The sequence below is a fragment of the Culex quinquefasciatus genome, chromosome 2 (genome assembly GCF_015732765.1).
Source record: "Culex quinquefasciatus strain JHB chromosome 2, VPISU_Cqui_1.0_pri_paternal, whole genome shotgun sequence".
Taxonomy (NCBI): domain Eukaryota; kingdom Metazoa; phylum Arthropoda; class Insecta; order Diptera; family Culicidae; genus Culex; species Culex quinquefasciatus.
The window spans coordinates 81,784,613-81,806,482 of record NC_051862.1 but is presented as its reverse complement, the minus strand read 5'-3'; the positions used below and the strand labels follow the sequence as shown (position 1 = coordinate 81,806,482).

At 38.2% G+C, this 21,870-nt stretch overlaps 1 protein-coding gene across 1 annotated transcript in view; it reads right to left on the bottom strand.

The window, feature by feature from the left end:
* Nucleotides 1-438: 438 nt before the first annotated feature.
* The window catches only part of LOC6043514 (protein FAM117B), a 33,490-nt gene continuing 12,058 nt past the window's right edge, over nucleotides 439-21,870 (bottom strand). The window contains exons 2-5 of the mRNA XM_001859433.2: nucleotides 10,057-10,401; nucleotides 9,768-9,919; nucleotides 9,422-9,706; nucleotides 439-1,243 (exon numbers count right to left, since the gene is read on the bottom strand). Coding sequence (XP_001859471.2) covers nucleotides 1,049-1,243; nucleotides 9,422-9,706; nucleotides 9,768-9,919; nucleotides 10,057-10,401 — 977 coding nt within the window. The 3' untranslated portion in view covers nucleotides 439-1,048. The remainder of the gene's footprint in view (nucleotides 1,244-9,421; nucleotides 9,707-9,767; nucleotides 9,920-10,056; nucleotides 10,402-21,870) is intronic.

Below are 21,870 nucleotides of genomic sequence, written 5' to 3'. Positions count from 1 at the left end.
GAATAAGCTTACAAAAGATTTTTTTATTTATTTTCAATTCTACCGTTTTTTTAATCACGTCAAAATATACTTTCAGCCTATTGCCAACTTGTCGGAAATATGCAAATGTTCCAACCTCTGGTTAAGAACAAAACACGCTCAACGGAAATTATTGCATTGATCTTCTTCACGTTACCTCTCCAGCAAAGTGCTGCTCCGTCAACAAAAAATCTCGCCTTGCTGTGGAACTAAATCCCCTACAAAATGTTATTATCCTCACATGTTCCTTTTTACCAGATTGTTACAAAATGCTATTGTATCTCTGCTGTTGCTTGTATTTGTGTTGTTGTTTTTGAATGCATATGTGTGCGCGATAGTTTGCTGTCAGTGTGTGTAAAGATTCACACACAGACGAGGTTTGCATTTTTCTTTCAAATCTGATGATCTGATCCGCCCGTACAAAATTACTCTCATTCTTGAATTGTATGTGTGTAAACGTTGAAGCGATCCCAAAATGAACCTTACGTTCCCCTCGCAGCTCTTCTCCTGAAGTATCTTCCATTAAGTCTTTCGTTTTCGGTAGCTAGTTTTGTTCACCTCTCACCGTTCTTCTTCCACTTGTTGTGATTACTATCATTCACACGAATTTTCAGCATCATGCTACTACTTAAGGGGTTTGAGTTACTGAAATCAAAAGTTCCCTTCAAAACAAATGTGACATGACATTGTGTACAGCAAACCTATTGTTTCAAACACCCGAATGAAAAATAAAAACAAACATCTATTTGACACACGATTGTGTATTCTGCCTTTGTTTTCGCACGTGTACGAAGCGCCTAAGTTTAATATTTTGGAAATAGTTTAAAAGTCTAGTGTTTTGTTTTACCTCGGGGGAAAATTTCGTTTCATTCACTACTGCTGTGTATTTGCTCCCAATCGATAGACGGGATTTAGGTTTAGGTTTCTGGCTTACAAAAAGATGCTTTCGAATCGACATTGTTGTTAAGAGTGTGGGGTTGTACCTACCGGAGCATATGAGTGTGTGTGTGTGGGTGAAGAAAACGTTACCTTAGTTGGCCGACTCGCCGCCAGATGCCGCCTCTTCGGAGGCGCCGTCGTCCTCCGGGGTGGTTTTCAGCATCGGAATCGGCTGCAGCGGCTGGAATGCGGACCCCAGCGACGGTCTCAGCTGGAACGCGACGCACGGCTTGAAGTGGGTCGTACTTGTACTGGTGTCGGTGGCTTCGGTCAGCTTCAGGTTGACCTGCACCGTGGGTAGGAAGAAGAAAGAGCAGATTGGTTTATCGAACACCTTTTATTTGTCATCTCGGAAAGGAATGACAGTTCAGTAAAGCTAGCAGCTGAGCAGTTATATCAGATTTCGGGCTTCGATTTTTTTTTTGTATTTTTTAATCCGGCTGAAACTTTTTTGGTGCCTTCGGTATGCACAAAGAAGCCATTTTGCATCATTAGTTTGTCCATATAATTTTCCTTACAAATTAGGCAGCTGTCCATACAAAAAAAAATCTGCATCTTTTGAAAGAATTTTTTGATCGATTTGGTGTCTTGGGCAAAGTTGTAGGACTACACTTGATATGGACTACACTGAAAAAAAAATGATACACGGTAAAATAAATTTGGTGATTTTTTATTTAACTTTTTGTCACTAAAGCTTGATTTGCAAAAAAACACTATTTTATTTTTTTTATATGTGTTAGGGGACATTAAATGCCAACTTTTTAGAAATTTCCATGTTTTCAACTTCATTTTTCGATGTTAAAACAAATTTGCAATCAAAAAGTACTACGTTTTCAAAGTAAAGCAATTTTTTGGTAACTTTTTTGAAAAAAATTCGCAGTTTTTATTTTTTTCAAAATTAGTGCACATTTACCCTTACTTGCTAAAATATTGCCATGCACAGGTTTAAAAACAGGAAAATTCATGTTTTCTAAGTCTAACCCAAACAACCCACCATTTAAAAAGAGCGTAAAATTGAATGCTTGGCCCTTTTGAAATGTTGGTCTTAATTCAAAAAATTTGAAAAAAGTTTTGCCTTCCTCAGCTCAATGAGGAAAGGCTATAAAATCTCTCGAAAAATGAACTTCTTTATTCGACCTCGTAGACCTACCTTCACGTATACCTATCGGCTCAGAATCAAATTCTGAGCAAATGTCTGTGCGTGTGTATGTCTGTAAGTCCGTGCACCGAAAAATATGCACACAATTATCTCCGGACTGGCTGAACCGATTTGGACTGTTTTGGTCTCATTAGACCCGTCTTGGGGTCCCACAAGACCATAGTTAATATTGTGAAGTTTAGAAAAGTACTTCAAAAGTTATGCTAAAGAAACGATTTTAGCTAAACTTCGAAAGATTGTAAAAAGGGTGGTTTTTGTAAGAAAACCCGTCATGCTATATACTGTTAGAAAGGTATTAGAAAGACCGTTCCAACGCGTTCAAAAGATTGAAGATCTGACAACCCATCAAAAGTTATGAGCACTTGAGTGTTATTTGCACAATTTTTTGAGGCCGGATCTCAAGGTGATCGAAGCAATCCGTGCGTGAGACTGGACGTAATTTTTTCAAGATGTCATTTTTCAATCCTAAAATATTTGATAAAAAAATACAAAGTTAGTGAAAATAATGATATTTAACCGGTAAATCTGTTGGTGGCCAGTGATAGCGATAGCAGTGGAAGATCTCCGTGACGCCCAGGAGATGTCAATTGCGAACAATATCGGCGGATAAGCAGCAGCTGGTGCACACCACTAAGTTACCATCAGTTAAAACGTCGTGTGGTTCCAGTCCTGATGTTCAAGATTATCAGCCAGGCCATGATGGCTTTTACCAACACCTGACTTGTCCCTCAAGATTTCACCGGAATCCAGGAAGTTGTTTGCTGTTTTGGTTCCGTACCAATTTGGTTGCCGGTAGTTCAGCAAATATAGGACAGAATTCCAAGAAGATTCAAGTGACGTTTCACGCCAATTTACTAAATACGCGGTAGGGTGTTCCCTTGGTCGTTCGCTGTGAGTTGTGGATTGCCTGCTTCTCTAATGAAGGTTCGACTGAAGGGGGCATGCTTATTAATTTCTCGTCGCTCCATATCCTCAGTGACGTGATGGGAGCAAGGGCGTCTATGCAAAGTGTCCCTACACCCGCTACAAATTTCCGGCGCTTTGGGGTGGGAAGAGGGAAATCATTTTATTCTATGCGCCGGTATTTGTAGCATTAAAATTCGTGCAAAAAAAAACTTATGCACGTGGGTGTACAGATTACGGAGTAAAAGATGATCGAATTGTTCACCTAGTTGAGGAGCGGCCGTGGCTGACTGGTTACGGTGTTCGCTTTGTAAGCGAATGGTTCTGGGTTCGATTCCCATCTGCTCCCAACGAGAAAGCTAAGTACACAGAATTTGAAATGATGAATATGAACGAAAAATCAAAGTCGCTCGAGGCGGGGTTCGATCCCCTGTCCTTTGGGTTGGTAAGCAAAAATGCTAACCACTAGGCCATGACGACTTGGTAAGCTTGGACTGGAATTAGAACTACTGTTACAGAGAGCGAGTTGTGGCGCTATAACCACGGCAAATAGTGTCCAGGGCATTCGTGGAAATACAATGTCCCATCCCAGAGGGTCCCGGAGTACCAAACCTTCTTAGCATGGTGCTCCCAACGAATACAACCAAATCTCGGAGCGTATGGTGGTGTGTCCCCACGCTTCTTCCTCCCTGTCGATTCAGAATTGTGTTGTTGTTCGAACACTCAGTGCTCAAACTCAACCCAATTACGAGTCATCTCTGCGATACGGCTTTACGCAGTAGGCCTGGCCGCTTTAACGCTTGTGATGTTTCAATGCATTCCGATGCAATGGCGCACTACAAATGTTAATAAATGACAAGAAGAGTGCTAGGCGTCATCTAACCTAAGGCACTCTCCAGGATCCCTTCGAAAGATTGGCTGCGCTAGGGTCTGATTAGATTAGATTAGATTAGATCGAATTGTTCACCTAGCGCTCACATGTGTTTCGGGACCAAGTTGCCTGCGGGTATGGGGATCATACATACATACATACATACTTTTTTGAGGCCGGATCTCAAATATTTTGATGAAAAAGTTGTCCGGATCTATCATGCGACACATCGTTGGATAGGTAATCAAAAGACCTTTCCAACATGCCCAAAAGATTGAAGATCTGACAACCCTATCAAAAGTTATAAGTACTTTAGTGTTTTCAGTAACCTTTTTTTGAAGCCGGATCTCAGATATTTTGATAAAAATATGCGAGGAAGGCACCAACCACCTAAAGAAGGATTAAGTAACGTTTTTTTGCAGATCAAGTTTCAGTGACAAAAAGTTAAATTAAAAAATCACAAAAAAAAATACCGTGTATCATTTTTTCCGTGTAGTCCTTTACATACCTACAACTTTGCCGAAGACACCAAATCGATCAAAAAAATCCTTCATAAGATACAGATTTTTGAATTTTCATACATCATTTTTGTATGGACAGCTGCCAAATTTGAAAGGAAAATTCTATCGACAAACTAATGATGCAAAATGGCTTCTTTTGGGCATACCGAAAGCACCATAACAGAGATTTTACAAAATATTTCCCAAGTGTATTCTGGTCTGATGAAAATGCACTGGAGCCCAAGCAATTTCTATTATCGGCTGCGCACTATGGGCCATCTCCATACAAACAGGCGGCCAAATTATTTTTTTGCTTTTTAAATGTTTTTTTGATACAAATTTAGGTAATTGTATGGTATTGAAATGATATACGTCGATTTTTATGACTTTTCATGTTTTTCAATAGTTGATTGTTTATAATAAATAGTCTTTTCATACATTTGCAAGTGAAGCAGAATTCGTTTTCGTTTTCGTTTTCGTTTTACGGAGCAAGGTGGGGGACGCGGCCTCAAGTCAGTCCAAGTCCGGTTTCTTGTGGAAAATAGGGTAGTGGCCGAACTAGTATTGCATACCAAATGAACACCACCGGAAGATATAGAGGATCAGGAGGGGGAAGGTGAAAGAAAATTAGTGTAGGTGTGAGTAGTAAGAACTTGGATGACTTAAGCAGTTACGTTAATCTAAGTTTAACACTGAATAAAGGAAATCTGAAATTATGATTCAAAGTAAAAAGGCCCGGAAGAAATTGAACTATTAGTTAATTGAATAAGAAAATGTAAATAATCGGAGATTTATACAAAGGACACCTATGATGTATTTCAAATTTAAAGGAAATTTAAAAAAAAAACAGGAAACCGAAAGATGAAAGCTAACTTGTCTATGGAATATAAATCTTGATGCATTTTTTTCTGGGCCCCGTCCTGTCGCGTCTGTCAGTAGTCTTATCGTACATTACAACTAGAAGCAGATGTGCAAATGAAATAGTACACTTCGACCAGTTTAACCAATGATTAAAGTCCAATCTATTATTTACGGAAAACAAACATTTATCAACAACCTAAACTAAACTTTCTGAAAGAAACTTGAATCTCAAACTCCCAAATGCCAAACATTCCTTTACCTTGTTTTTAACCCAATAAACATAACTGAACAGTTCATACTTTACAAGTTGAACACTCGTTGTTAAGACGACTATTTCCGTAGTAACAGTTCAATAGGGCGAATCTGCATTTGTAAACAAGCAGTCTATCCCCCTCTTACTTGACGTGAACTGTCACTTGAGCGAAAGGGATAGACTGTCTGTCCACAAATGCAGACGCGCTCCATTGAACTGTTATTACGGATTTCGTGCCTTCCATTTCATTAGGGCACATAAGCTCTGCAAAAAGGAGTGTATCCCTATCATACATTATGTAAACTGTCATTTGAGTGAGAGAGATGCCTCCCTGTTCACAAAAACCATGTGTCCCTTTGAAATGTTAGGCTCCATTTGATCGTCAAAACTCCAGTAGATCCTCGATTCGCAACAATGGTCGATACAACCATAATCCGAGAACCGTTAGTTCAACAGATTAACGAATTTTGTCCGATATCATTTCATTACTGATTGATCGAGATTCTATGGATTTTTTTGACTATTCCGAATGGTTAGCATACCACATAAATTGAAATCAGAGATTCTGAAAGCATTACTTAACTCACTTACACACAGATGGAGTCTGGAACTATTAAACAACCTAAAGTTACAAAAAAATACTAACTATTCTGAGTGCCTTGCAACAAAACTAATTTATCAAAATACCAAATCCTAACCTAACACCCACTTTGAAAAAAAAAACGAAAAAAATCACAATGCCTAGAAGAGGCCTCTCTTACTGTTTTGTGTAAGCGTTGCTGTGCTTTATGAATTTCTACCTAAGCTAACGACGTATTAAAAAGATTAAAACCTGTTCAAAGCAGATTTTACAAACAAGAATATTGAGATGCAAATAAAAAAAAAACAATATCTTGCAATTTTACATAGTACAATAGTTGTGATTTCTATCAACACAAGTATATAAATATAAAATAAATGTGTGATATATATCAACATCGGAAACCATCTTTGCAAATAGCCCTGAAACGACGGCAACGTGTGGCTCCATCTCCAGGGAACATTTGCAAGTGAAGCAGAATTGCATATATATTATATTGCAAGTTTATTCGCAATTCGCAATTTTCAGTGTAAGAACGGGCCTTGACCGATCTTATGCACTAGGTTCCCGACGAACACGCACTGCCCTTACACCTACATCTCACCCTTGCTCTGAGTCAGTACGAGCAGCACGCTAGAACACGCTTTGAGTGTTCGTGCCAGGCATGCACACCTTCTTTTCCGGTTACGCATTTTAACTCGGCCGGGGGTGGTACATTACGTAGGGTTTGATGTAAGTATAAGCGCCTAACCATTTATAGTGTGCCTATCAACTTTTATTAAAGCAAAAACTGTTTTATTTTTAGTTTGAATTCAAAAACTAGTTGTTATTTTACTGTGTATTGTTTTCTCCTGAAATCTTCCCTATTGTTGAGTCTGTTTATCTGTTGCTATTTCTTTTGTCGCTGTGTTTTGTTACAATTTTTGGTCCTAAGCATGTTATAAAAGTTTACCAAAAATACAATAGTAATATTTGTGTTAATCCTTTAACCATTCCATAAATTGAGTAAGGGCTCAAACCTCACTTGTTTGAAAAAAGGGTGAGGATTGAAAACAATAGACAGTAAAAGAGAATTTATTTTATAAAAATCAAGTATCAATAGTAAGAGAATGATGAGCGTATTTTGAAGAATACAAATGAGAAGCTAGATGTATTAGATGTAAAATTAGACAATAGTTAATAAATAGAGATACAAAACAAGCTTAGATGATAGTAATGATAATTTATAGGACAGATAAAGAATTACTCAAATAAATAAATTCGCTATAAAATCAAAAAAGATTAGGCGAATGATAAATAGACTTGATATTACTAGTACATTAAGGAAAAGTATATTTTTAAGGAAAAAAAAAAAAGAAAAAAAAACAAAACAAAGTTTGTTACAGCAGTATCAATTGATAGAAAAGAGTGGAAAAGCTTTGAGAGATGAGAGAATCAAAAGTTAGTAAAATTAAAATCAAATGTTGGATATTAAATAGAAGAATCAGTGAAGAATTGGGAATCAGAAGAGCAAAATAAAAATAGGAGATAGGTGGTAGCTGAGAATGAAGAGAAGAGAAACCCCGTTGTGCGATGTTTCAGGTACATCCACAGCAGTTGACTCAACATACTGCGAATCAGAACAATACCGTCTACAATCACAAATTACTTCCCTTTCCCACATTGTTGCGCCCCTTTCTTTTAGCCGTCTCGACTCTGACCCGCGGTGGTCAAAGGTTTACGATCCGTTTCCACAGGCCACCAGCTAGGTCATCATGAAAACCAAGCCAACGTGGAGGTAAGAAAATAGGACACTCGCAAGGAACCAGAGCTATACTGTTCTGATCAAGATAATTCGGATGATCTAACAGAACTACGGATGTAGTTAGTTACGCTCCTTCCAGGATGTTCCTTACGTGGACGTCAACCGAAGAGCACGCAACAAGGTCAGTGCCATTGCATGCTCTTAGGTATCAATCCTTGGCCTGCATATATTATATTGCAAGTTTATATTATTAAATTATGGATAAGCTCCCACCCCACTTTAAGGACACAACCCCTCCCTCCTCTTTCTTTCACCCCCCCCCCCCCTCTCCTCCGCCCCACCAACAAATTTTTGTTAAGCGTAATAAATTCATTTTAAGTCAAATATTTATTATTTCCTGTTGTGTGTTTCTTTTTGTGAGTCCATGCCGTATAACTTTTAGGAAATTTTAGGCTCACTCTCCAAAATTGGCTCAAAAGTGGCTCACGCGCTGCTGGCTGGTGGTGTTGGTGGCCATCTTTTGTTCTTTATTTGCCTTTGTTTCTCGCTTGGGAATCGCTAGCCTTTGATTATAAGAGGTATAAACGTTGTTTGCTTTTTTATAGCGCTTGCTAATAAGTTCCATCGGATGAGGAAGTAAAATGTCGGTCCCGGCCTTGGTTGTTGTTAGGCCGTTAAGTCATTCCAGGTGTAGGAGTCGTCTCCATGCCATAAGCACAAACAACACACCAAACCAAGCCTACTCCGGTGGAATCGCTGGCGGCGGTTGTACTCGCAATCCAAAGGTCGTCAGTTCAAACACTGGGGTAGAAGGTTCCTTGGAGTAGAAAGAGGTTTGGGTGCTCTCCCCATTCAAGCCTTCGGACTCCTAGGTTCGAGCAGAAACTTGCAATAGAGACCACAAAAGACCCGGGGGTCGTTAATGTGGATGGTTTGATTTTTTTTTTGATTTTTTGCTAATAAGTTACATGTTTCGGAATTATTTTCCAAGTGAGTGGTTAAACCTTGTTCAAAAGCACATGTTGCCGGTAGTTGGGATCAATTTCACATCTTAAGCGCTGTGAAATTGTTTGCGCAAATGAAAAGATAGTGATGGCGACTTTCGTTGAGCTCTCATCTTGCTTGTTAATGTGTGTGCAATCAAAGTGAAAAAAAGAAATGGTGCCTCAAAATAGATATTTTAATCAAAAGTGATTTAAAATTGATCTTGTTGGCCAGTAAATGGCATTAACTTGTGTGCTTACTCGAGGCGGAGCTGTTGCTGGTAAGTCTATGGCATAAACAGTTATTTTGGAGCTTTAATCAAGAAACAAACTCTCCATATGTTGAAAATTGGTATATTTCCCCAAAAATATATGGACTGTTTTTTGGTGTTCTCGATTTCTTTTGTTTTAGTAACTTGTGTTGATTTGAAAAAATATATATATTTTTTTAGCTTGCTTGATACCAAAAGTTTATAGAACTTACAAGACGAATCTTGTTCAGCAAGCAGAATCATTTTGAATGCTTCGCAAGCAGATCGCATTCGCTTTTCCGCACCAAGTGATTTTTTGAAACACACATTGAAAAACAGCCTGGCCAACATCTGCTTACCTTTTCACAACCATCCGGCGGTTCCCGCGCCAGAAATTTGTTAATCCGAGGCGACGCACTCGTGGCCGCACCAGCCCCACCCTCGCCCTCCGGCGACGTGCTCTGGCTTCCGTCGTCCGACGACAACGTATCACCGAGCGGGGTCTGCGTGTTTACGGAGCGCGTGTCGCTCGACATTCCCGGAGGTCCTCCGCCGCAGCCACTCCCGCCGCCACCACCACCTGCCGCCGCATGGAAAATGTCCGCCAGCGGGGCGCGGTGACCTTCCGGCGTGCCGCGGGAGTACTAAAAGAAGGAGGTTTGGATTAAACCTGATGAAGGCAGATATAGTGTTAAGTTACGTTACCATTTCCAGCTCAGATCGACAGGTGTGGGGTTGGCCCGGGTAAAGAACCAGCTTCTCGATCTCCTGGTTCAGCCCCTCTACCGAGTTCCGCATTGGCCGCATGTGCACGGGTGGGCAGGTACGTGGAGGTATGGAAACTGGGCTGGCTTTAGCTAGAAGAGTAAAATAGGTTTGATTTTTTGGGTATTTTGTTTAGCCCTGATTTTTTGGAACGTTTTCGGTTTTAGTTTGGTTTATTTAACACAAAACCAAAACAAAAATCCAGAAATAAACAACCCGCCCTACTCACCGTGGTTGGGGCTCAGCGTCTGCGAGCTGACCGAGTGTTCACCGCGGTGCGTGCGTTGCAGTCTTTGTCGTATCACCTTCTCCATCTTGAGGTCGGTCGTCGGCGTCGTCACCTCGGCCGTCCGCGTGATGACCGGCGACGAGTCCGCCGACGGGCCCGATCCTGCCGTCGCCGTGGGGGTCCACGTGCTGCCGCGGGTTCGCTCCAGAAATGACTCCTCCGTCTGGGTGGCCTTGTCCAGCTGGAGCAACGTCGAGGTGACCAGACTCCAGGCCGGAACGGGTCGCAAGTAGAGCGCGTCCAGCGAGGCCGTTCTCCGCATGGAGCCCTCATTGAGGACTTTGCCTATTGGGGGGTGGGAGAGAAAGAGAGAGGGGAAACAGGTGTAAATTAGATTAGAGTGTCAATTTTCCCGTCCAGACGAAATTGATTAGATTTGGTCCAGCAGTTTTTGGATGGTGCTTGAACGTTGATTGAATTTCCACCTTCAACACCCAAAAGGCATCATCATATCGGTTAAGACTGAACAAAATAAATAATTCCCGAATTGAAAAAGACCTCCAGCAATAAATTTAAAATTGAACGTACTCTTCAACGGCGTTTTCAACAAACACGAGGACAAGTAAGTGCAAACTCCTGTGCAAGCTCGCCACCGGAAATTTGCAATCGATTGCTGTTGTAACACTTTGGCGGCTGCCCTTCGACTGTCGACCAACGTGATGTGGATGGGGACGACGAGTTTGGATAGAAATAGCTCTAGGTACTGAATGCTACTTTGCTTGCTGAGGGAAATTAAACAGCAAGCTGTTGCAAAGTTGTGGAAAAGCACTTTTTTTTTGGTTACATTCAACGAAACTGTACAAAAGTCGAACCCATATATCGAACAATGATTACTTTGCAAAAAAAAACAACGCACCATGCTTCTAACATGATCAGTTGCAAAATTTGAACTCAACTAGGTTCAAATATTGTCTTTTTTAGTTTATTTTGGATCTTCTTTAACTGAAGGCTGGTTGGCAATAACGTCATGATTCGAATTCCCGGACGCTTCGAAACCCGGACACTTCATCTTGTTTTATCAATTATTTGGATATAAGTTCGCATTATGAATGTCAAAACTGTGTTATTTGATGAATTCCAACATCAACTTTCATTTAAAGTTTGTTTGGACGCTGTAATTAATGCCAAAACAATTAAATACAATAAAATTATAAGTTTACCAAAAATGCGAAACATTTCACCTGAAATATTTCATAGGCGTTCGAAGCACCGGGAAGGCAAAGCAGAAATTTATGGTTTCGATTTCCTTAAATTCTAGCAAATTTTTAGATAAACTATCAATTGTTTCGGTGTTAAGAGCTTATTTGAGACCTAAAGAATGCCATTCACTAACATTTCAGTCCAAATTTGTGCGATTCATATTTAAAATCGAGTGTCCGGAATTCGAAGCAAAAGTGTCCGGATTTCGAATCAGCTTTTATCGGAGTCCGGGATTCGAAGCACAACAAGTCATTTTGATTTTAAAATTCTGATGAAAAATTGTTAGAAAAAAAAATATTTTGCATGCATTTTCTTGAAACTGACTGTTTATACTACATCCTGATGATGTTTCTACATTTCCAACTTATTACATGATTTTTTGCCAGCTATAACAAAAATGATATGCTACTAAGTGTCCGGATTTCGAATCATGACGTTATTTGTTTACAAAAAAAAAAACTCATATATTGATTTAGAATGCATCAACCAAAAAATGTTTTTTTACATGTGCTTGATTTTTCGTTTTAATTTACTATTTCTATGCTCTACATATTTTAAAACAAAGAGTAACTTTTGAAAGGGTTTATTTACACATTTTTCATTAGATTTCATTCATTAATTCATCCATTTTTATTTTTCACGCTCCATACAAACCAAAAATTGTTTAGTCACTTCCGATTGCAAATTTGATTATTTGAAAGTTTTTGTTTGACAATGTTTTAGATTTTTCTTCCATTTTTTCATATTTTTATATATTCGATATCAAATGTTGCACCATCGAAACTCTAGCGCAAAGGATGCCATTTTCAGCCCCCTAAAACAGTGGTTCTCAACCTGTGTCGATCTATTTTCCCCTCGGCTAATTTTCAAGAACTTATTTCAGATTTTTTAAAGTAATTTTGCGGCTCAGCCACACATTTAAAAACTGTGTTAATTTGGATGCTGTAAAATAGAAAGGTTCAATATTACCTCTTTTGTTATTTAACACTTGTAGCCCCAACGTGGTCAAAAAAGTTGGAAATGCAACTTCACCGGCTCTTTGAACCTTTGGTAAAAAAAGTCGGCGGAAATGCTTTTTCATTGTAACTTAGGGTATAGGCGTATCTGTTTTGGATCTACCTTTTGGAGGTGGAGGTTGGGTGTTGTTGGTTGAAGTTGTATTTCCAACTTTGTTGACCCCCTTGCATTCGGAATGGCAAAATTAAGTGGAGTAAATTGATAACTACTTTATTTGACGTCTTAGCCAAATGGTGTCTTCGGAAGAGTTGTTGTACTTGATAAGGGCTATCTTTTGATGTTATTGACCCTCCAGGGTGTCAAACAAAAACTAACTTTGTTGGATGACGTTTTACCGCTTTGGTGTCTTCAGCAAAATTGTAGAGGAGAAAATTTCATGAAAGTTTGTCGAAAACGTCAAATTTGTAGCTCTTAATCTACTCGATATACGCCATTTCTGGAAAAATGGTTCAAAAAAGCATTTTTTTTGTAATAACTTAAGAGCGAGTCCACGAGCAAAGCATACCCATCTCGCATCGACCTCACCAATCTGCCTGAAATATTCAGGGGTTGTTTGTACATATAAAACTAGCATCTGGCCAAAATATGAGCACTCTAGGTCAACGGGAAGTGGGGCAAATCGGGACACAAAGTTTGAAGGTTCAAAAACGTAAAAAATCTTAAAAAGGCTATAACTCAGGCAAAATTCAATTTAATTTCAAAATTCAAAATGCATCTTAAAGGGCTTCAAAAATGCAACAAAATGCAGGGTAGAGCATCTCAATTGGTTAATTCTAAAGGGAGTTATTGGCATTTTAGTGAAAAAATAGCATAATTTTCAAACTGAAATAAAAAAGTGTTCCATCCAGATATCAACTCGGTTCGACCTGCAGCTTGTAGGGGACATCTGGGACTACCATCTGAGACTGAGACCACTTTGGGTAAGGCAGTTTAATATATCAAATAGACACTTTTACTTTTAGTGAATTTTTTGGTAGTAAATTTTTGCTCAGATGACCCCTTAGATCCTATTTTCTGGTGATAATTTTATCATAATCGTGTTCCTGAGACAATTTCACATTGGAAACATGCATAAAAATGTTTGTTTTCATCCATTTTAACCCTTTAAAAAATGAAAGTTAAAAAAACTTTGATTCACATTTATTGAAAATCAAGTTCGTTTCCAAGGATACTAGATGACACCAGAAAAAAAGCAGCTTCTTAATTTTTTTATCTTTCATTTTTTAAAGGTTTAAAATGGATGATAATATACATTTTTATGTATGTTTCTATTGTGAAATTGTCTCAGGAACACGAATATGATAAAATTATCACCAGAAAATGGGATCTAAGGGGTCCCCCGAGCATAAATTCACAACCAAAAAATAGCATAGCATAGCATAGCATTGGTGTCTACCCGTAGCTGCTACTTCGTTATTGACCAGGACCCCCAATCATTGCTCCGTGGACCACAGATGAAAAGTAGGAACCAATCATCACCCCTTCGCAATTTTCAAAGGTCCCTATCGTGCTGATCAATACCGACGCCGGCCACGACCAGTGGTAAGACACGGGGAAGTGGATGGGAATGTTAGTCCGATACTTGAGTGATGGGACCGCCAAATCGACTGCGTCTCCGACAAAGTATCACATGAGTTTTGAGGGGTTAGTAAGATGGGTATGAGGTCAGGATTCACTGTGGTAGGTGATGCGACCATAAGCAATTTGTTTATCGGTTGAGTTTTTAAAATCTTAGGCAGCCGGCTGCGGAAAGATACAATGTTAATTATTTAGAAAGTTTTTTAATCGAACGCGTGCCTTCCAAGCATTGGCGCTGTGGGAAGGACTTTTGATTTGCGAAAACTTATTAAGTATTAAATGCAAAAATATAAAAATAAAAATATGCTAAATGCGTGGCAAACTCGACAGTAAACGTGGCAACCGATCGACCGATTTTTATTTATTTCGCGTCAAAAGATTAGTATTAAGCCACTGAGAAGAATGAGAAAATATTCAAAAACAATGTAAAGTTGACTCAACCGCGCGCGGAAAAGAGATGAAACCGATTATTACAATTAGGCTGACTGGATAATCAACAGAAACAAATGCGCCCGAATCGAAGCCGAACAAAAATAAACAACTTTTCGATCAGATCTAATCAAATTGGAAGATAACGACAAACCGACGGTACGAAATGATAACGATGAAATTATTTAGCGGGTAGAACCGACCACGACGCGAACGTTTAACAGCACCGAATCTACTGGAATATTCTGAAAAAATACACGCTAGCACTGAAAAAACAAGCACACACACACACACAAAACAAAATACGCTCAACACCATGCTTGTTGAAAGGTATAATGTATTATTCTCAAGGCAAGCAATCGGATGCTGCGGATGAGACATTTCCCGTTTATTTCGTGAAATTTTAATTCAATGGTTTGATCTTAGACAGCCGGCTGTGGAAAGATAAAACCAAAACGATGTGTAATTAGAGGGTAAAATATTAACATCAGTGAGTTGATTTGGAGCGATTTACATACTTGTTTATTTAATTAATCGTTTAGCGTACGATCGGGATAATCCACGATGCTACAGAAAAGCCTTGCACTTGAAAATAATACTTCTCACCCTGCCTTACGAGCTGCGATGCTAAAGGAAGGTCCTGTCACGTGTACTAGAATTGCTAGCGGATAACACGAAAACATTACAAAACGAAACAAAATCTATTGAAATTGCGACATTGAAATTGTTTCTTAACTTAACGAATTTTATCAGCAAAATACCCAAAAAATAATTACAAAAACCATCATAAAACGAGCCCGTCCGAAATTAAGTAGTCGTTTCAAATGCACCAGCTTTCTTGCAAATTCACCCGCGCCGCGTACTCAAGAACTGCAACTAAAATCTAGCGCGACGGCCGCGACGTGAACCGGTAGAGGAAACGGAATCTCGCGGCGATAGAAATTAAATTTTATTCAACAGAAGTCATAATCCCGCACCGCATACACACAAACTCTCTTTTTTCCTATCTCCCTCTTCCTCTCACACACGCACAAATACACTTACACGACATGAAACGAACTCACCCGAAAAACTTCTGACCGGCGCTTGTTTTGTCATCATCAACAACTTTGTGGCAAATAAACCCTAAATTCACCGTTCCTTCTCAGACCAGATTTTTGACTTTGCTAAAACTCCAACTTACGATCAATATGCTCTTCTCTCTATTCTTAAACAAATTACACTTTCAAAAAACACTCATGTTATCCAGTAAGTTGAATCGCTGTTACGCACTTTTTATCTAAAATCACGATAATTTCTTTTGTACTTCCATTCCACCACTACAACCGTTTCGAAAAATGGATTTCACTTCTTAACATAATAAAACACAAATCTAATTCACATCGAATAATTTTTCAGGCCTTTCCAAAACACTACTTGGGCAGAGCATGTCGTACGCCCATTCATCATATAAAAATATTGCTTCCTGAATTAAACTTGCCCCTTTCTAGCCAAAACTCGATAAAAGCGTTTAAATCAGCAATAACAAAAATTAAAATGTTTGGGAAAGCAAAAAAAGTACAAACACAAACCAACACACGCGAGCACGGTCGAGACAAATGTCCCATAAATTCACAACCAAAAAATTCACTAAAAGTAAAAGTGTCTATTCAATATGTTAAACTGCCTTACCCAAAGTGGTCTCAGTCTCAGATGGTAGTCCCAGATGTCCCCTACAAGCTGCAGGTCGAACCGAGTTGATATCTGGATGGAACACTTTTTTATTTCAGTTTGAAAATTATGCTATTTTTTCACTAAAATGCCAATAACTCCCTTTAGAATTAACCAATTGAGATGCTCTACCCTGCATTTTGTTGCATTTTTGAAGCCCTTTAAGATGTATTTTGAATTTTGAAATTAAATTGAATTTTGCCTGAGTTATAGCCTTTTTAAGATTTATTACGTTTTTGAACCTTCAAACTTTGTGTCCCGATTTGCCCCACTTCCCGTTGACCTAGAGTGCTCATATTTTGGCCAGATGCTAGTTTTATATGTACAAACAACCCCTGAAAATTTCTGGCAGATTGGTGAGGTCCAAACGACGTCCCATACAAAGGGGTATGCCCTGTTCGTGGACTCGCTCTTAAAATGTTAGCATTTTAGCGGGCCACTGTGGTCTGAAGAGTTGTTCATGACACAAAATTACACATCTTTGGCGAAGGCAGCAAAATGTTTTGAGCCTTTTTTGAGGAATTATAACTGTTTATATGTAATTTTGAGCCTATTTTAAAGGTGCTCTGTTTTCAAAATGGCGCGTTTTGGCGCAAAACCGAACAATGCACCTGAAAGAACCCACTAGGGTGGCTCGACATGATCGAATTTACAGAACAGGCATTTTCCGGTCCCATTTGGGCTCCCAAAGAACCCCTCTAAATTTGGGAGCGATTGGGTTTGACCCGGCTTTCAGCAAAGCGATTCAAATTTGTATGGAAATGTATGGGAAAACCCTCTTTTTTACATTTAAATTTTTATAATTTTGATTTTTCACTCAATTTAAAAACTAACACCGTATAAGTATAGTCCTGAATGTCCTCTAAAGCTTTCCCGATAAAAGTATGGTCCTTTCTTGCTTCTGGAAATCTGGAAAAAGATACAGAGTTTTTAAAAGAGGAATTTCAAAATAAGTGCTGAAAATTATATCTCTTGCCAACACTGCCAGTACTTCGGTAGATATTTAGAAATCGTATTTTTTAACGTAATAAGGAAGCAACCTGGCAAAATGGTGCCTTAGGAAAAGTTGTTGCATATGAATGTGGCTTTTATTTAAAATTACTGACAACTTCTACTGGTGACCTTTTAAAGCGTTGGTGTTTTAGGAAAAGTTGTTAAGCTACTTATTCCAAGAAATTTTTACATGGTTGGTTGACAGGGTGGCACATCTACAGGGTGTCAACTCATTTCTAGCTTCAATTTAAGACCTTTTTGATCGCTGTAAAGTGAGCGAAAAAGGGTACAAATCGCAAATTAGGCCTGCCACGCAAAAGGAGGCTGAGCAAATATCTGTTAAAAGACAGTTTTTCACATAAAATTTGTTCACGTGGTTTATGGATGGTCCCGATACAGTTTTTTTTGTGAAAAAAGTTAATTTAAGAATTTTTTTTTTCCTCGTGTCTATTTTTTTCTAAATAGTCATCATCAATATCTACAACTTTGCCGAATTGGTGTCTTCAAATGAAAAAAAAAAAAAACATTAGTAAGTTACAGGTGTTTTAATATTTAAGTACCATTTTTGTATGAACAGCTGCTCAAATTGCATGTATATTCGTATGGGTGAACCAATAACATAAAATGGCTTCTTTGTTAATAGGGAAGGCCTCCACAAAGTTTGAGCCGAATCAAAAAATAAAAATAATAAAAATGGACGAATCCGGCCGATTTTGTAGGGATTGCTCCAATGTCCTGAACATTTTTACAGAAGAAATTTCATTATTCAGCTTCCCCTTTCATTTTATAGAGCAATTTACAGAAAAAATACAACTGATCGGAAAATTGCCAAACTTACATCTTAACTGTTAATCAAGTGCAATTGATTCCCCAGGAAATTTTATGTGAAAAACTGACCTTTGACGAATTTTCGCTCAGCCTCCTTTAGCATGGCAGGCCAAATTTGCGATTTGTACCCTTTTTAGCTCACTTTACAGCAATCAAAAAGGTCTTAAATTTTCGAATTTCGTTAGGGTGGTCCCATATGGTTTTCCCCCCTTGAAAATTAGACTTTTTTAAATGAAGATATCTCGAGTTCAAAGAAAAACACCCCTGAGATTTTGCAGCGTTTGTAGTGCTGGATTTCCTCTTTCAAATACAACCTGGCGCTTGAAATTTGGCTTGCGCCATTTCGAGATATTTAAGTTTTAAATTTGCATCTTTTTTACCTTAAAATCGCTGTAACATTTGACCCTTAGGGAGCGGCCGTAGCTGACTGTTTACGGTGTTCGCTTTGTAAGCGAATGGTTCTGGGTTCGATGCCCATCTGCTCCCAACGAGAAAGTTAAGGTTCGATCCCCTGTCCTTTGGATTGGTAAGCAAAAATGCTAACTACTAGGCCACGACGACTTGATGAGCACAGACTGGAATTAGGAATACTGTTACAGAGAGCGAGTTGTGGCGCTATAACCACAGCAAATAGTGTCCAGGGCATTCGTGGAAATACAATGTCCCATCCCAGAGGGCCCCGGAGTACCAAACCTTCTTAGCATAGTGCTCCCAACGAATACAACCAAATATCGGAGCGTATGGTAGTGTGTCCCCACGCTTCTTCCTCCCCTGTCGATTCAAAATTGTGTTGTTGTTCGAACACTCAGAGCTCAAACTGAACCCAATTACGAATCATCTCTGCGATCCGGCTTAACGCAGTAGGCCTGACAGCTTTAAGGCTTGTGATGTTTTCAATGCATTCCGATGCAATGGCGCACTACAAATGTTATTAATGACAAGAAGAGTGCTAGGCGTCATCTAACCTAAGGCACACTCCAGGATCCCTTCGAAAGATTGGCTGCGCTAGGGTCTGATTAGATTAGATTAGATTAAAATCGCTGTAACTTTTAACCCTAAAGTCCAAATTGACCTGTCAAAAAATAAAATTGTTTGTTTTTTAGAGCTCTAAAAGTGCCCCCATTATCACTTTTTTTCTAAAACTTAACCCTGAATTGCCATGTTAAAAAACTGATTTTTGAAGTTTTGCTCAGATGCTTTCTATAAATTTGGTCTTCTACATAGTTGCTTGGCAACCCCAACAATTTTTAAGAAGACAGAAAAATTCCTAAAAATATTCCTGAAAAATTAGATTTTCATAATCACCCTAATAGTGAACCACCCAAATTTTCAACCAAATCATAAGTTGCCCCTTTCTATTTAAAACAACTCTTCGGAAGACACCGAAGCTCCAAAACTTCACCATTATTCGGAAAGTCCGTTTTCCACTTAATTTTGCGATCTGGACCACTGTGCAATGGTTATAAATGCAGGGGAAATTGTTTGCAGCTGATTGTACTCAAAATTTCCTATTGAAATACTTGAATATTTTGAGAAAACAAATTTTTGCCCATTTGCGTCATTAAAAAATTTCAATAAAAAATATCCGGCCCGTCACCTCTCTAAACAAAACAAATTTAACCACGCAAGGCAAAAAGATTGATTTCCACTTTTTTTAAAGCTCCTATAGGCTACTCTACTGTGTTTCATACGTTTATAGGACCCTCATAAAAAAACTCTAGATTTATTTTGATTTTGCACAATTTCACTCCAAGTCGACACCATTCCAACTCGACCCTTTTGGCATCGGAAATGCGCCTGTGTGGTAGTGTACTACTCGATTTCTCTCTCCCGCTAGATCCGGTGGGCCGGTGGCACCACACAAAACCAATCCTCCCACGCGGTATTTTCGTACTCCCGGTCCCGGTCCTGGTCCTGGCTGCTGCAAATCGATGCACGGGCGCGTACGACGAGCACAAAGGCACGGACCGGGTTTTCCACACACAGAGACAAACCAAACGAACCGAAAATACGTTCATTGATAAACAACAGTCCCTTTGCTTTGCAGGCTGCTGCGGCGGGGGATTTGCGTCAGTGTGAGTGTATTTGTTTCAAACGGGGTTGTTTTGTGCGATTTGTGCGAGTACTCGAACCAACTCAAACCCATTTCTCTGGCCAGCAAACTAAACAAAAATGAGGAATGCATTCGAAGGGAGGGGGGGGGGGGGGGGGACGAAGGACTTCCGCGGACTCAAACATGACCAAATTGATCACATACTTTGAATGTGTTTTGAAATCTAGATTACTTTTTCAAAACGCCATGGACCATGTGGGAAAGTGTCCCGTTGTTTATGGATGGTCCCGTACCAGTATGACAATAGGCAGGTTGGTTGGGAATTAAATCCTGAAATTTTAGGGAGTCACTTTTTATTTTACGAAATTGTGTAACCCTCTGCTTATATTGAACCATATATTGAACCAAAATTGATACTTTTTATATGGAAATTGTTCAGAAAACTGTTCTCTACAATGTGAGTGATTCGGAAATGTTTTAAAATATTTTAGTGTTGTATGGCAGACGATTAAAAAAATAATGTTGGTAACCTTTTGGGTAATAAATAGCTTTTAAATTAAATAATCTAAGTTTAGCTAACTTTTATGCTCGTATTTGTTTCAGCACAATCTGTTGCTGTATTTTCATGATAAATTGTACAAAGAAAAGATTTTTATTTAGTTGTTTTGAGGATTCCAGCTTGGATTTTGGGGTTATTTCAAAGAAAGCTAAAAATTGTACAATGAAAATTACACAAAATTCCAAAGATTTTTTAATTAATCCAAGCAAAATGATTCTGACCCAGAGGAATGCATTTTAAATTGATTTCATTTGTTTGTACTTAAAATTCCATTACAAGTTATAGCTTTTTAGAAATATTTTTTTTGCTATAATTTAAGAATATTTAAAAATCAAAAAAATGAAATGAATGAGAAATTGATGAAATTTAAGAATATTTGAAGTCCAAGAAATTCGAATTATTTAGTAAAATTTGATAATAGCAATAATGAAATAAATTGAACAACTCTAGAGTTTTTTTTTAATAAGTCCTATAAACATATAAGAGACAATAGTTTATAGGACCTTTTGAAACAAAATTCTAGAACTATTAAAAAACCCACTAAATTAAAATTATTAAAAGAAAAAAAATAAAGCTTATTTTATCGAAAGAACTTTTATTTTTTTGTAAGCAGTGAAATAGGACTTAAAAAACTTTTAAATTAAAAAATTAAAAGAATCAAGGAATTTAAATAATTTATTAAAGCCGTTGCAAATATTTTTCAAAGTTTATGTGTCAACATGTTCAACATTTAACATGTTTGGACTCGTTTAAAAATATTTTGAACTTTTATGAAATTACAATGTACAGCACCGCAAAAACTTTTTTTTCTCGCAAAAATAAAATTTTCATCAGTATTTGGAAATTTTGGATATCAATGATTGCAAAACAACTGGACAGGTGTATAATGCATTTTAAAACACTTTTTTTCATTCAAATGTTGACACCGTGGCCTGTAATTTCAATTTTCAGCTATTTTTATTTTTTTGCCTCCCCCTTCCCTCGACTTTGACCAGAGTTGAGGGACATAAACTTCAAAAAATATTTGCAATGGCCTTAATATGATAAAAAAATATAAAAATTTAAATAATTAGCCTGGTCTCAACATTTGAATGCAAACGCGTTTTAAAATGCATTTTACACTAGTTCTGAATCAGATGTTTTGCAATAAATAGTTTTCAAAAAATGTAAGATTTGACGAAAACAAAAATTTTAGCGAAAAAAAACTTTTTGCGATAGTAAACATTGAATTTTTTTCAAAAATAAAAAGTTTTTTAAATCAACCCAAACATGCTAAAATTATTCTAAACGCATGGGAATGCATTTTAAATTTATTTCAGCTGCCCCCTGATTTTTCGGGCCAGGCTTGTCTGGTTGGTACAAGGTACTAATAAAATAAATTTAAAAA